We start from the raw sequence: 16,520 nt of genomic DNA on the forward strand, positions 1-16,520 counted from the left end.
AATGGCCCTGACTAACAACAACATCCTCCTTTCATGAATCACTTACCTCACAAAAATCTTCGTTACTGGAACTTCTATATAGCGAGCGCCAATACTGACAGATAAATAAATATTCTAACTACTGAACGCACTAAACACTGATAGGCATAGTTAGCAAATGAAGCATTTTGATAGAGAACAATGTATTTACTTTAATAGTGTTAAGTCATTTTATATATAATTTCATGACATCCAGTCTTCCGAATTTCCTTTGTCTGACGGACACACGTCCAGATCGTTCGCTCATAATTCTCTCTCTCTCTCTCTCTCTCTCTCTCTCTCTCTCTCTCTCTCTCTCTCTATCTCTACATCCACCACTGCTGGTGGCCCACGTCCAACTGCCCAACACTACAATAGCGACGCATATTCCAACAATGAGTCCAACCAGCTGCAGACTGCACACAGCACAGTCAGTGATTTTCATCCAGAGCGCTACCGTGGCGTTACCAACCTAAAAACCTAAACAGCCTACTTATACGTGGAATCGGTAGTGTGATGTAAATAATTTTGACACCGCTCCTATGTATCGAAACTGAATTCTGGCAGGTTATATTACGCAAAGGGGCGAGTGACATTACTTATATTATTGACGGGCCTCAATCTTTATATATATAGGATCTTTCACTATCGAACGATGTAGCCTACTTAGTTTTTACCGTTGTTTGAAAGCATCTGGAAAAATTTAGCAGATTTAAAAGGCTCAGCCAAATTTTTCTTTTAAGTAACTAGCGAATGGTTGTAATTAAACTGTCTGTGTTAGGAGTGCTACAGTGTGGAATGTATACATACCAGGACGCATTGTGGGGTATGTTAATATCCAGTGCAGTCGCAGTGTGGGGTAAACAGATACACATTAGGTGAAAATACGGCGCTGTTAGCAGTCAGTATATGGTGTGGCGCGACAGAAGGAACGATCGCACACACGATAATGTTGCTTCTGGTACGTTTGTTAAGAAATGGTAACAAGTTAAAGCATTTTTTCATTTTGGTCTCCCGATTCTGTGACAAGCCGCATCCGTAACACGGCATGGTCGACAGTTGCTTAAGGGGACCACACCCTCCCTATGTAACCCATGTTAATTTAGGCAAGTATTTGACCCATTTCTGAAAACTATTTGATACAGGACCTTAATATTTTTACTGTAAGTTACGTGATGCTAATAGTTCAGTTTACTAAAATCTACTTTATCCATTTTATAGTTTTTAGAAATGCTTTTTCATATTCACTAACAAAAGATATTAAGTTTTTTGTGCAGAAAATATTTTTTGTGAACTTCCTAATGGGAAAATATTAATGAATGTAGTACCAGAGGTGGCTTTTTATGTTACGCGGAGCCTCTGAAAATTTCATTCATTTGTCTTTTCACATTCCTAGATGTTTGTCTTGCTTTTTGGCCATATTAGATGCAGACCTGTCTGCGTCAACTATCATTTTCTCCCAATGCTGCAGCCCGGTGATCAAATTTACACCAGGATCAATTCCCAGCTTTTTCAGTACCCAACACTTACCAATATTACTACAACTGAATGTAATGTCGTAATGCACTCCTAGTTTCATTGTATGCATGCCTAACAATACAGTTTAAGGCGGTTCCAAATTAAGCTGTTGAAACAGTCATTTGGGTTGTTTGTCTGCCCATACAGACATTTCCTTACGTCATGATGAGCCAAGTCTCTGAAAAAGGTTTAATTGCTGTAATGACAGCAGCAGGAAAAGAACGCTAGTGGAATAAGATTCTCAATTTGCCTGAACCCTATTGTATTTGCACCACTAAATTTTCTTCTGATGGATACAATCAATGACATGACTTATCAGTAGAAGACTTACGGAAGAATGTGACCAAACATCTCTCCTAATTGCCGCCAGATTCTCTTTACTTTTCCTAATTGCCTGCCCATAGTATACCTGCAAGTTTTGTATTTCACAATTCACTTGAACAAAACTAACAGCGTGTTGGAAATCGTTTTGTTTTCAACCAGCAGAAATAAAAGAATACCGACCGTTGCATTCTAAGGATAGTCAATATACTTGGGAGTAAAAAAAATCCCTGATGTGCAATGTAGGGGATATAAAGATGTAAAATATATGCAGAAAAGTGGGCGTGGCACATAAACACACGTGGTAGGAAAATGCTCTTTAAACGCACGAAAAAAATTTTTCAGCAAAATCCTTTCCAGAATACTCAATCTTAATCTATCGAAATATGATAAAACGGAGAATCGATTTTTTTAGACTTAAACCAGGGTGTGGTTCCCTTAAAACATGTCCAGTGTAAACAGGGCTAAAGACAGTCGTATGCTATCCTACAGATCAGGAAGAGTGCACACACATCCCTTCGATCTTTCAGATGCCCCATGGATTATATGGATTTAGGTCTTCGGAACTGAGAAGCTGCTAGTCTTGAAGTTGCCTGAAGATACGCTGTCGTTACTGAAAATTTCTCGAATCAAATCTTCACCTGGTGTTCCCGCATCTTCCAAAAAAACACTTATGGACACAATTGCCTTCCAGCAGAGCTGGATCGCGTCCTGCACAAGAAGGTACTTACAACGTGCATCCAAAAAATATTAACAAGCCGCATGTCACCCAATAGGTCATTGCGTTGTAGCCTGCCTCGGCGCTTCATTTGTTGCACATTTTGAACCGTCCGAGAAAATCAGTGTAAACTGCGTCGCAAAACGTTTCGTACTGTTAACCGCTCGGAAATACCTCGCGTGACACAGCTCGAGCACTGGCTGCATAAATTGAGGTACGTACTGCACAATCGGCTTTAGCTACAGAGACGTCAAGTCATAGAAATGGACCGTCTTCCTCTCCTTGCCGTACTAACTAATCCACCTTTTCCTTCAGATTTCTTGATCATGTTCTCTAGCGCAATTTTAATGTGGGGCCACTTCGTAGTTGTTTCATGGCGACATTCTCGTAAGGTAGCGGTGTTACATTGCTGCTGTTCTCATAAAACAGCCTGCACAGTCTATCTTCTCAACAGCCCGTTGTTTTCCAAAGAAATTTAAATCTTCTTAATCTTCACAGCAAGTCACTTAACAAAAGAAATGATACATGGGTCGCCAAGCGACAAACACACTGACGTCAAAATATGAAACACTTAACTTTGACTGCTTAAGCGCCATATTTTCACCCAGTGACAGAATGTGGAACTATTTGCCTTTTTTCCTACTCTGTGAGCGCACCAATTAATGAATGTAACTACGATGTCTCAGCGTACTGCAATGTATGCAGCCTGCTCTGCATGCAGCCTGCTCTGCGACCCTCGCAAACATGTACGGTATGTTGCAATAGGAAGAACAATAGCTTAGTTCGAAATGTTTCTATTTTCTGTGAGGTTGAGCTATCACATTTTAATGCTTCGTATGTTTTTTCATCTGTGAATAACAAGAGTTTTATTCGTTATTTATTTTTTGCGTCTTTTCTCACGGCAGATACATTGAGTTTTTGTAATACTCAGAAAATCATAAAGGCATAAGGACTGTTAACTAAAAGCAGGAAATCTAGGAAAGCTTACAAATCTTTAACATAATGCAGCGCTTCAGCAACCGTGAATGGTTCAGACAACAAGTAATTCAGCCTTCAGTTGCAAGGTAATTTTTTTTAGTTTACCTAGATTTCGATGCCAATAACGGTATCTTCTACAGATCCTATAAATTAACCCATACAGACATACATTAAACATTGAAGTACATTATCACTCTGATTTCATAATAAGGAAAATCGTGGTACTTAAAAGTATCAAATTATTTTGAGGGCTAAACGTTGGCCATGTCACAGAATAAAACTAATGCAGATTAAAGACGCATAATAAGACTGTCTGCGAATACTAAAAAAAATAAGAAAAATGTAGAGCTACGCCGGGCCAGGAATAAGGGTCACACGTAAGCAACTAGGAAACCAGGCGTCGCTAGGCTCAGCCAAGCGCATGCGCGAGCGCTAGAGACAAGCTGTCGTCTCATAATTACTTAACGTAACGAAATTGTAAACAAAATGTGACGAACAGTCCTACAAACGGACAAATGCCTACCTATGGTACAGTACATTAAACAATTTTCCTAAGAACTAGCTACTAAGTCAGAGCAAGAAAATTTACATTCAAATATTGTAGTAAGAGGGCGAAACCCCACTACAATAACTAATAAATTAGTATGGGAGACATAGGCGTGCGAAGAACTAAATATCTTGAACATAACAGGCAACTTAAGAAACACCTTTGCAACTAGTGTCATTACCAGTGTAATACAAAAATATGGAGACACATTATACAAACTCCCTATAATAAAGAGGCAAAGCAGATAGGAAACAGCATCGGCCATTCTAAGCGGACCGTGGGTCAACTCCACTGGAGTAAAGGTTGAAATCCTTCAAAATTTCTATCTTTTAGTTGCAACTGGTTAAGTAAATTTTCTCCATTAGTAATAAGATATTTAAAAATACAATTCTTCAAGGGTGTCTAAGTTACATCCTTTGACTTCATTATGCAGAAGTTCTGCATCTTTTAGAAGCTTGGGAGCATAGGTCATTCGGTCAAGATGTTCAGCAAATGTAGATCCTCGTGTTCCATCGCTGCCTTTGGTCGGCAGATGCCATTCAAAACCTGACAGACAGGGCCCTTCCTGTCTAGCCAATGGAATAACAGGGACATTCAGTACAAGTGACAGGTATTATTTATCAGTACCTTTATCAACAGAATGGACTAAATTGTTTTTAAGGTTGTTGGTGATAGAGTAAGAAACTTTACACTCTAGATTTTTAATAAACGACCTTGTGGGATACGTTACCTATAAAGGGAACTGATACCTATTTCGTTGCCTGCTCTTTATTCCAGTGCGAAAGCGCAGTGGAAAGGTGTAGATGGATACTCCAGTGAAAGGAGCCCATTTTATGGACCTGAGGATGGGTGGAATCAGCTGGGATGTTGTCAGAATAAATTGCTTTTCGAAAAATGTTGAAATATATTTTATTGCCAATAATGGATAGTCAGATCGAGATAGTCTAAGGTCCTATCAGCTGTCTCATATCTAGCGTGAAGCTGGTTTTTTACATTGAGGTTATTGAAAGTGGTAAATAACAGTTCTAGGCCTTCATGGAAACCTTAAAAACAAACAGCAAGTCATCTACATATCTCGCATAGAAAGTTATATTGTTTGCCAGCTCCGGATAATTCCGGAAAAAATCTGCTCCATTGAGATTTTTAAAATATGGCATGATACCCACTCACGAGCTGTGTCCATAGCTAGACAACAGGGTTGCGAATGTAATTTATTATTAAGAGAGAGAATTTTGCGGGTGGTTCATAACAGAATCATTAGTTCATCAATCTCAGGGACAGGTAATTTTTCATGGTATTGCAAGTTGGCTTTTATAATGTCCATCGTCTACTCAACAGGTACATTAGTATACAAACTTGTAATATCAAATGATAAGAGTTCTGTGATGTTAGAACAAGCTAAAGTTTTGAGTTTATTGGCCAGGTCTCCCGAATTTTTGACAGTTTTTTTCAGACAATTCTTTAAATTTACGGTGTAGGAACCTGGCTAATTTGTGATACGCACTATTGGCACTGTCAACGATCGGGCGGATAGGATGGGAACTTTTGTGAACCTTAAACTCATTTCGCAAAATTGGCGGTTTCGGATTCATGTTTATAAGGCATTTTTTATGAAACTTGGACAGAAGACGGACCGCGATATAGCTAAAGACGCTAACTGAAATGTGGACACAAATGTCATTTTCCGTATAGTCGGGTTCAGCAGCTGCACCAGACGTTGACACAGTAGACTATTAATGTAGATCGCAATGCCGCCACCCGCCATTGCCCTATCAGTGCGATGATTGCAGGAGTCGTTGATTTTCCCAGATGACACTGATGTTGATGGCCTTGTGGTGAAGGAAGTCTGGGAGCACAGACCGTTGGGATTCCACACACAAACGATGAGGCCATAGATGAGGGTATCACCGATACAGCTGTTACTGGGATGCTAGAGCTACGGACTGGGCGGCCGCTGTTACGGTGGAGATAGATCAACAGAAGTTGGTGTAAATCCTTTGAGGGACCACAGTGCTGTAACTGACAGTTCCCCCACAAATTGGGGCAGCAGTGGAGCTAGGGACCACTGGCACAGCTGCAACTGCCTGGTCAGCATGCTCAGCAAGGTGGTGGTGGTGGTGGTGGTGGTGGTGGTGGTGGTATCCACTGCCATATGACTGCAGCCATAGCGAGCAGTGGTAACACTGCGAAGAATGATATTTCAGGATGGTGAAGAGGCTAGAATTACCGCACCATCATCTTAAACAGCTCATGCATCAGAGTTGATTACAAGAATAATATACAGGAAAGTGGAAAAGAAAACTGAGCTAAATGACGATCAATTTGACTTTAGGAAAGGTAAAGGCACGAGAGAAGCAGTTCTGAAGTTGCGGTTTATAATGGAATCAAGAATGGGCAAGGCAGCCTCCGACGGATTGCGAGTTGACACACCCGCCGCATCCTCGCTCCGATCTCGCGTCTAATTGTTTATTCAGGTTTCAGAAGCTGGATAATACAGTATGTGGTACAGTTCTCAAATGGTGGCTTCAGATACATACTAATTACGTCGCAGAGAAATAACGAGTCCTGTTTTATATTTCGCTATATTAAAATGTATGCATTTCTTCATTAAACAAAGCATCTCCGTGTAAGACTTCAGAGTTCGATTTCTGCATTGGTAGACCACATACCAACTGTGCTCCATAGCTTCAAATGCGGCAAAATAGGTTTGAGATTTTCTTTCCTGCATTCCAAATCTGGGGCGTGTTTGTCTCCTAACCTTGCAAGGTTTTAAAGCGACATAGCTTACAGGAAACAATGCGTTAAAAAGTTCCATTCATCGCCTTCGTTTCCACTTCGGCAGGGTGGTTAGAACTTACTCTCTGCCGTAGTAGTCTCAGCCTGTCAGAATTATAAGAGGTTTTACGATTTTTGTTGATTTACATTTCTTGTTGCCCTTAAACGATTTACTTACTTACCTTCCCACATGATGTAGTTACTTTTCCCACATGTCTTTTCTCCCAGTAAAGCTGCAACACCTTTTCAGTTTCAGGTGGCTTCTTCGGACGACTCGGCATGGTTGACGTAACTGTCTGTGGAGACAGTCGTTAATGACCCAGACGCACCACTCCCGGGGTGGTACAACACGACCGAGCGGCCTGGGAACGCGGATCAGCCAGGGGTTTTGTCTGCCATCAACTACTCCAGACGAGGGCAAAGTGTGCTCAGTGATTTCTCCAGTTCCACACATTCATTTTTAGTGTTCACATTAGCTGTGATAGTGAATCATCCTTCATCGAAATACGTAGTGCGTTTCGCGTCAAAGTGCTCTGAATAAGGATGGTGAGAAGTATCTCGGCAGTGGGCGTGGTACCCGCTGTAAAAGTGTGACGTGTGACATCGTTTGTGCCTGCGAAGTTAGCGGCGGCAGGAGGGATGGTGATTCCCCGCGGCGCGCTGTTTCGGGCGGCGGCCGCATGAGGCCGCCCTCTGCGGCTGTGGCGGCGCTGCATCGCGATGCCATGTGGCGGCCATGAGGGCCGACGGGGAAACCCCTTTCCCGCCCCTCTACCAAGGCCCACCGCCGTGTGCAGCCATGGACGCAGAGCGCGTGGACCCAGCCTTCTGCCGCGCCCTGCGGACCGATCCCTGCCGGCGCTCCATACAGGTAACACACAGCTACACCTGTCAACACAATTTTAAAGTTTTTGCTTTTCATTTGTTTTCACTTAGTCAGTTTTGCAGCTACACTCAGCTTATACCGCACTATTTACTGCAAAGTGGAGATGATCTGGGAGTGAGATACCTAAAGTTTGCGCCACAAATATTATTGATGAAAGCAAACCGTGGATAGAGGCTTAGGTAACAGTACCTACATTGGAATAACAAAGTAATAGTGCATCTTGGGAGGGGGTGACGTAGTTCGTTCTGGTTTCACTCTTTGCGCGTACACACACACACACACACACACACACACACACACACACACACACACACACACACACACACGGGCATTTCCTATCTGGATACGTTCAGACGTACTGTCCATTAACTCGCAGTTTTGGGTTTGCGTAGCGGGATGACGCAGTTAGGCAACTAATATGGAACATGGTCGTGTAAATTAAAAACGCTGCACAATCAATCAGTCCAGTCATTGAATACGGGTAGGATTGTTAAGTTACCGGCTCCAGAGAGATTCGTATACTGGTCGCTCCCATATACTGGATGAATACAGCCTCGTTAATTTGCGCGCCCCGAGTTAGGCTGCCTCACAATTTCTAACTACAATACTTACGTGTGGTGTGAAATCTGCGGGTAAAAATACTGGGACTGTGGGGGGTATTCTTGTTGCATCACTGGGACGTTCACAGCACCCTCCACGGAAAGTGCCATCGACGAGGCAACAAATCGTGTTCCAAAACTGAGTCAACTTTAGGGCAACTCGCCATTCAAACATCCAGAGCTGCAGCAGCAGCAGCAGCAGAAGGATCCCCGTATCACAGTGGGACGGCAAATTTTTCTTGCTTGGTGACCAAAAGGTGCAGCCTGCCACTTACGATATACTGTTGGAGTAAAGCCAAGCACATACTGTAGCCGCCGTACACTACATAGTTTCGAAGATATAATCAGTATGCAGGTTCAGTTTGAACGGTCCATCGCAGAGGGCGTAAGCGCATTGGTAGCAGTAGCTTTAGTAGTATTATTTATGTTCAAAAAAATTTGCTTATCATAGTTTTTATTACATTGTCGACGCAGTAACCGAAAGATATTAACTTTCCGCCAAGTTTCTACAGCAATTTATCTTTGGTCCTAATAACACTTAATGTTGGAACAGTTTGATTTTTTACTAAATGAATCCCCACGAAATTTCACTTTTAAAGAATAATTTGCTTTTTGGACTATTTGAAACTAACACTTTTCCATTAGTAGTAGAACTTTCCACTTTAAAATTACAAGTAGCGGAAGTTAAAATATCCATTGACTTCAGTATAGTGGTCCGCCGCAGTAAAAAGATGATTTTTGTCTCTTGATTTATAAGTGCCACTTGAAAACTTACTTCGCCCGTAATTTGATTAACCTTCGTTTCTGCAATGTTATGAATTTAGATTTATCTTTCATATGCTTGCTAAAGAAAACCTAAGCATCCCATTCGTCGTGAGGTATAGTCCATAAGATTATCACGACCGTGCTTTCAGTATTCTAAAGATAGGATTATCCCGTATAATTTGATCTCCCATTTCATTAAGCTCACTTAAACTTCAAAATAGAGCTTTAATTAATCCACAATATATTCTACTCAGACTCAGTTCGTAAGTTATCTTCATATAAAATTTTCGAGTGAACACTTCAAAATCAATAACTTCACTTTTTATGCACTTTATTACAGTGAAACCATAGCTATATATAGCCACGTATCAAACATTAACAACGTGGATGAATAAGTTTGCACCCATTTGTGGCTAAAATTGAAGGTGAATTCCCTCGAATTTTTACTGTATCAATTCCATACAAAATGTTTGTTTTTAACTTCCCTTTTTTTTATCATTACGGCCAGGTTTGACGAGTCTCGTCGGGACGTCTTCTTTGGAACTCTATCGTCGTTATTACTTTTCTGACAACCGGTAACTCTGTGTGGCGACCGGGAGACCTTTCCTTCCGCCACTGCCACACACTCGCTTGTATTATGAGACAGAAATAAACGTAAACATTTCTTCCAGTATTACAGTTGTAACAAAATATAAAATGCACTTTACCATATCGAAACAATACAACAAACCCACAGCTACTTACATTCCATGTGTCACGTGGTGAGAACAAATTGATGGCACAGCGCCCCAAACACTGTATCATAATATTACATTAAAAAAATTCTAGTTCAGTGGTGTTTCGTGAGCTCCTGATCTCAATTAGTCTAGTGACAAATAATCGGGTACATTTAATGCGTCAAAAATTGAGATCAATTAGACGCTTCGCTGTAGTCTGGTTGGTATGCCCATTCAAGTACTATGACAGCTGGAATAGATACTACACTGTTATTTAATCTAATAACGCACTTTCCGTATGAAGTTACGGAGGTCCTGCTTCTGCAATACCATTTTTTTGGCTGCGCTTAGTTTGTAAGGTTGATCGGTTATGGCACGGGAGAAGTTGTAACCGAGAAATATTTCAGTTAAATGTCAAAATATAAGCAGAAAAGGTTCTGGCGAAGCTTCTTAGCTGTCAGGCCTACATCCAATTGGGGGGGGGGGGGGGGGGGGGAGGGGAGGGGTGACGCAACGACGGGAGGTTTGAACCCATCTGGCACTAAGTCAACATTCGAAGGTCAGCCAAGGCACCAGCATGGGGTCACCACTTCACGATAAGCCAAGGAGGTGAAGATTCCAGGCCGCGCTCAGAAAAATAAGGTTAAGAATATTCCGTATTAGACGGATATTAAGTTGATTATGTGCATAGAGAATATCTCAGCAAGCTAGAAACATAATTCCAGAATGAAATTTTCACTCTGCAGCGGAGTGTGCGCTGATACGGGACACCACTTCTCCGCGAAAAGCAACAGGTCCTGAGTTAGTCTCGGTCTCGCACACAGTTATAATGTGCCAGGACGTTTCATTTTAGAAACATAATGATGGCTTTATACAACCATATCTGAGATGGGAAGAGGGGGGGGAGGAAGACAAATACGAAGTGTATATATGAGGACAGACAACCAGTATCAAAACAGATTATTGCAGTGACAGTAAGAGAGTGATAGTGCATGTGCATGCACTTGGACTATAACACACACACAAGGTGAATATGTCCCGGGCATAGTTACAAATATAAAAGAACTAACTTTTCAGCTTAAATGACAACTTCAACAACACACAAAATCAAGAAGTCTTGACGAACTGGTGAGATATATATATATATATATGTATATATATATATATATATATATATATATATATATATATATATATATATTATATAATTTACTTGGTAGTATTACTGCCCATCTAATGTAATACAATGCATTGTCAAATAACATGTCATTTCACATAAGACACAAGAAATTTGCTGTGTAATGTGATACAACGTGCCATTAAACTTCAGGGTGCATGCATCTCAAATATGTGACGCTTCCTATTAGATGCACCCCACTCTGATACTTCATATTGTGTATGCATCCCACTGCGAAGAAACACACTTGTCTGTGTTCTGACACCCCATTATCATACATGCTACAGGGATGTGTTTGAGCGAGAAAAACGAAATCAACCCCCCCCCCCCCCCACCCAGAAACCAAATTGTTTGGAACCAAATTGTTTACCATCCTCCATCACCCCTCTTTCCAGGAACAAATCCAATCCAGCCATTTTATTTCTGCAGAAGCACTTCTTTAGCTGTTACATGCATGCCCTCGGTTTTTGGGCCCAGGATCAAGCACTTAAGCCTGTAAATAGCAAGTGCGCCAATGGTTCGTAGCTAAGAGCGCAGTTCACTGAGGAACTACGGTTGAGTCATGAAATAGTTCAGATATTGCGTTTTGATTAAAAGTTCTTATAGCTACCAAATGAGACAATAACACTAGTTCCCTGCTTTTACATCCCTAACTCTGTCCGGGACATAATAGCGTTTTTTTTGTGCCACTATTGTATTTTTCATTGTGGTTCCCAACGTTTCTACCATAATTTCGACACTAGACCGCCATAGCCTGGCAACTGTTGCAGATTTTTTTTACTCATGCGATGACGTATCCATCACAGGTCTTCTATTGTATTTCCAGCCATGTTGCTTCAGTTGGTTGTCGTTCGTCTGGCTCCTCTACGGTTAACTACCTGGTGTGGTTCAACCTGTCCAGTATAGCCTACATTGTCCTCATAGCTCACCAGCCTCACCCCAAAGTCAGGTCACAGGCCTGCCGGAGGTTCTCCTTTTATTTGTGTTTTATATTTGTAGTTCTTTGGTTTTATAGTAAATAAAAGAGTAAATAAACGTCAGTACGATGATGAAAATTAGGATTTGAAAGTAAAAATTACATTTAAACGAACTCATTGAATTAAACTAATGAATTCTTATGATTACTTTTAAAAATAAATATTCATTACTCTTTCAAATTCATTATACTCTTTCATTATACTCTTTCATTATACTCTTTCATTATACTCTTTCATTATACTCTTTCATTATACTCTTTCATTATACTCTTTCATTATACTCTTTCATTATACTCTTTCATTATACTCTTTCATTATACTCTTTCATTATACTCTTTCATTATACTCTTTCATTATACTCTTTCATTATACTCTTTCATTATACTCTTTCATTATACTCTTTCATTATACTCTTTCATTATACTCTTTCATTATACTCTTTCATTATACTCTTTCATTATACTCTTTCATTATACTCTTTCATTATACTCTTTCATTATACTCTTTCATTATACTCTTTCATTATACTCTTTCATTATACTCTTTCATTATACTCTTTCATTATACTCTTTCATTATACTCTTTCATTATACTCTTTCATTATACTCTTTCATTATACTCTTTCATTATACTCTTTCATTATACTCTTTCATTATACTCTTTCATTATACTCTTTCATTATACTCTTTCATTATACTCTTTCATTATACTCTTTCATTATACTCTTTCATTATACTCTTTCATTATACTCTTTCATTATACTCTTTCATTATACTCTTTCATTATACTCTTTCATTATACTCTTTCATTATACTCTTTCATTATACTCTTTCATTATACTCTTTCATTATACTCTTTCATTATACTCTTTCATTATACTCTTTCATTATACTCTTTCATTATACTCTTTCATTATACTCTTTCATTATACTCTTTCATTATACTCTTTCATTATACTCTTTCATTATACTCTTTCATTATACTCTTTCATTATACTCTTTCATTATACTCTTTCATTATACTCTTTCATTATACTCTTTCATTATACTCTTTCATTATACTCTTTCATTATACTCTTTCATTATACTCTTTCATTATACTCTTTCATTATACTCTTTCATTATACTCTTTCATTATACTCTTTCATTATACTCTTTCATTATACTCTTTCATTATACTCTTTCATTATACTCTTTCAACGTGGCAGGTGTCAAATACAGGGAGCGAAAAGCTATTTACAATTTGTACAGAAATCAGATGGCAGTTATGAGTCGAGGGACATGAAAGGAAAGCAGTGGTTGGGAAGGGAGTGAGACAGGGTTGTAGCCTCTCCCTGATGTTATTCAATCTGTACATTGAGCAAGCAGTAAAAGAAAAAACAGAAAAATTCGGAGTAGGTATTAAAATCCAGGGAGAAGAAATAAAAATTTTGACAGAATTACAATGTCATCGGCGAACCTCAGAGACAGCGAAGGACTTGGAAGAGCAGTTGAATGGAATGGACAGTGCCTTGAAAGGAGGGTATAAGATTAACATCAACAAAAGCAAAACGAGGATAATGGAATGTAGTCGAATTAATTCGGGTGGTGCTGAAGGAATTAGATAAGGAAATTACACTTCAAGTAGTAAAGGAGTTTTGCTATTTGGGGAGCAAAATAACCGATGATGGTCGAAGTAGAGAGGATATAAAATGTAGACTGGCAATGGCAAGGAAGGCGTTTCTGAAGAAGAGAAATTTAACATATAGATTTAAGTGCCAGGAAGTCGTTTCTGAAATTATTTGTATGGAGTGTAGCCATGTATGGAAGTGAAACATGGAGAATAAATACAGGGTGATTCAAAAAGAATACCACAACTTTAGGAATTTAAAACTCTGCAACGACAAAAAGGCAGAGCTAAGCACTATCTGTCGGCGAATTAAGGGAGCTATAAAGTTTCATTTAGTTGCACATTTGTTCGCTTGAGGCGCTGTTGACTAGGCGTCAGCGTTAGTTGATGCTAAGATGGCGACCGCTCAACAGAAAGCTTTTTGTGTTATTGAATACGGCAGAAGTGAATCGACGACAGTTGTTCAGCGTGCATTTCGAACGAAGTATGGTGTTAAACCTCCTGATAGATGGTGTATTACACGTTGGTATAAACAGTTTACAGAGAATGGGTGTTTGTGCAAAGGGAAAAGTTCTGGACGGCCGAGAACGAGTGATGAAAATGTAGCACGCATCCAGCAAGCATTTGTTCGCAGCCCAGGAAAATCGATTCGCAGAGCTAGCAGAGAGCTGCAAATTCCACAATCAACTGTATGGAGAGTAATACGAAAAAATTCAGTTACGAAACCTTATCGTCTGAAATTGGTTTAAGCACTGTCTGCAGCTGATAAGATTAAAAGAATCGATTTCTGTGATTTTAGCCTTGCTCAAATGGAAACAGATGAATCTTTCATTACAAAGATGGTGTTTAGTGATGAAGCAACTTTCCACACCAACGGGAAAGTCAACAGTCACAATGTCTGTATATGGGGCACTGAGAATCCGCGGGAAACAACTCAGTATGAACGTGACTCGCCTAAGGTGAACGTTTTCTGTGCCATTTAAGCCAATAAAGTTTTTGGTCCCTTTTTCTTCGATGGTGCTACTGTAACTGGACTACAGTATCTGGAGATGTTAGAGAATTGGCTGTTCCCTCAGCTCGAACAAGAAGCACAACAATTCATATTTCAGCAGGATGGAGCGCCACCACATAGGCACTTATCTGTCCGTAACTACATGAAAGTAAACGACCCGAGGCGATGGATCGGCCGCCAGGCAGCCCGTGACAGAGCACTTCATCACTGGCCTCCAAGAAGACCTGATTTTATCCCTGCGATTTTTTCTTATGGGGGTATGTTAAGGATATGGTGTTTCGGCCACCTCTCCCAGCCACCATTGGTGATTTGAAACGAGAAATAACAGCAGCTATCCAAACTGTTACGCCTGATATGCTACAGAGAGTGTGGAACGAGTTGGAGTATCGTGTTGATATTGCTCGAGTGCCTGGAGGGGGCCATATTGAACATCTCTGAACTTGTTTTTGAGTGAAAAAAAACCTTTTTAAATTCTCTTTGTAATGATGTATATATTATGTTTCTTTCATTAAATACACATTTTTAAAGTTGTGGTATTCTTTTTGAATCACCCTGTATTTTGGACAAGAGAATAGAAGCTTTCGAAATGCGGTGCTACCGAAGAATGAAGATTAGATTGATAGATCACATTACTAATGAAAAGGTACTGAATTGAATTGGGGAGGAGTTTGTGGCACAACATGACTAGGAGGGATCAGTTGGTAGGACATGTTCTGAGGCATCAAGGGATCACCAATTTAGTATTGGAGAGCGGAGTGGAGGGTAAAAATCGTAGAGGGAGACCAACAGATGAATACACTAAGCAGATTCAGAAGGATGCAGGCTGCAATACGTAGTGGGAGATGAAGCAGCTTGCACAGGATAGAGTAGCATGGAGAGCTGCATCAAACCAGTCTCTGGACTGTAAACAACAACAACAACATTCGAAGATGGGAACCTACGACCTTCTACAACTTCTAAAGTAAGGCTTCTATGCTAAGCATGCGCTATGCCACAACACTGGGTTCAGCAGCTACATTTATGACTATGGTGACTTAGTCGCAATTATGATTGCACACTTGAAAAAATTCGGCCTCACGCAATTGGTGCGAAGCGTATCTAATGTGAGCTGATCTCCCTGATTATGATCACATATGTGGCAATATATCGTGTCTTGTGCACAGGTATCCAGTAGTGCTGGGTTATATATATATACTCCTGGAAATTGAAATAAGAACACCGTGAATTCATTGTCCCAGGAAGAGGAAACTTTATTGACACATTCCTGGGGTCAGATACATCACATGATCACACTGACAGAAGCACAGGCACACAGACACAGGCAACAGAGCATGCACAATGTCGGCACTAGTACAGTGTATATCCATCTTTCGCAGCAATGCAGGCTGCTATTCTCCCATGGAGACGATCGTAGAGATGCTGGATGTAGTCCTGTGGAACGGCTTGCCATGCCATTTCCATCTCGCGCCTCAGTTGGACCAGCGTTCGTGCTGGACGTGCTGACCGCGTGAGACGACGCTTCATCCAGTCCCAAACATGCTCAATGGGGGACAGATCCGGAGATCTTGCTGGCCAGGGTAGTTGACTTACACCTTCTAGAGCACGTTGGGTGGCACGGGATACCCGCGGACGTGCATTGTCCTGTTGAAACAGCAAGTTCCCTTGCCAGTCTAGGAATGGTAGAACGATGGGTTCGATGACGGTTTGGATGTACCGTGCACTATTCAGTGTCCCCTCGACGATCACCAGAGGTGTACGGTCAGTGTAGGAGATCGCTCCCCACACCATGATGCCGGGTGTTGGCCCTGTGTGCCTCGGTCGTATGCAGTCCTGATTGTGGCGCTCACCTGCACGGCGCCAAACACGCATACGACCATCATTGGCACCAAGGCAGAAGCGACTCTC

The 16,520-nt window shown here is 40.6% G+C and overlaps 1 protein-coding gene across 2 annotated transcripts in view; it reads left to right on the forward strand.

The window, feature by feature from the left end:
* Window positions 1-16,520, forward strand: part of LOC126281296 (rap guanine nucleotide exchange factor 6-like) — a 758,425-nt gene that overhangs the window by 199,665 nt on the left and 542,240 nt on the right. The window contains exon 3 of one of the 2 annotated variants that reach the window (XM_049980129.1): window positions 7,126-7,746. In XM_049980129.1, the coding sequence (XP_049836086.1) occupies window positions 7,612-7,746 (135 nt within the window). In that variant the 5' untranslated portion in view covers window positions 7,126-7,611. Of the gene's footprint in view, window positions 1-7,125; window positions 7,747-16,520 lie in introns of those variants that run through there. The other variant, XR_007551247.1, reaches the window with a different exon arrangement.

Source organism: Schistocerca gregaria, chromosome 1, assembly GCF_023897955.1.
Source record: "Schistocerca gregaria isolate iqSchGreg1 chromosome 1, iqSchGreg1.2, whole genome shotgun sequence".
NCBI classification, from domain to species: domain Eukaryota; kingdom Metazoa; phylum Arthropoda; class Insecta; order Orthoptera; family Acrididae; genus Schistocerca; species Schistocerca gregaria.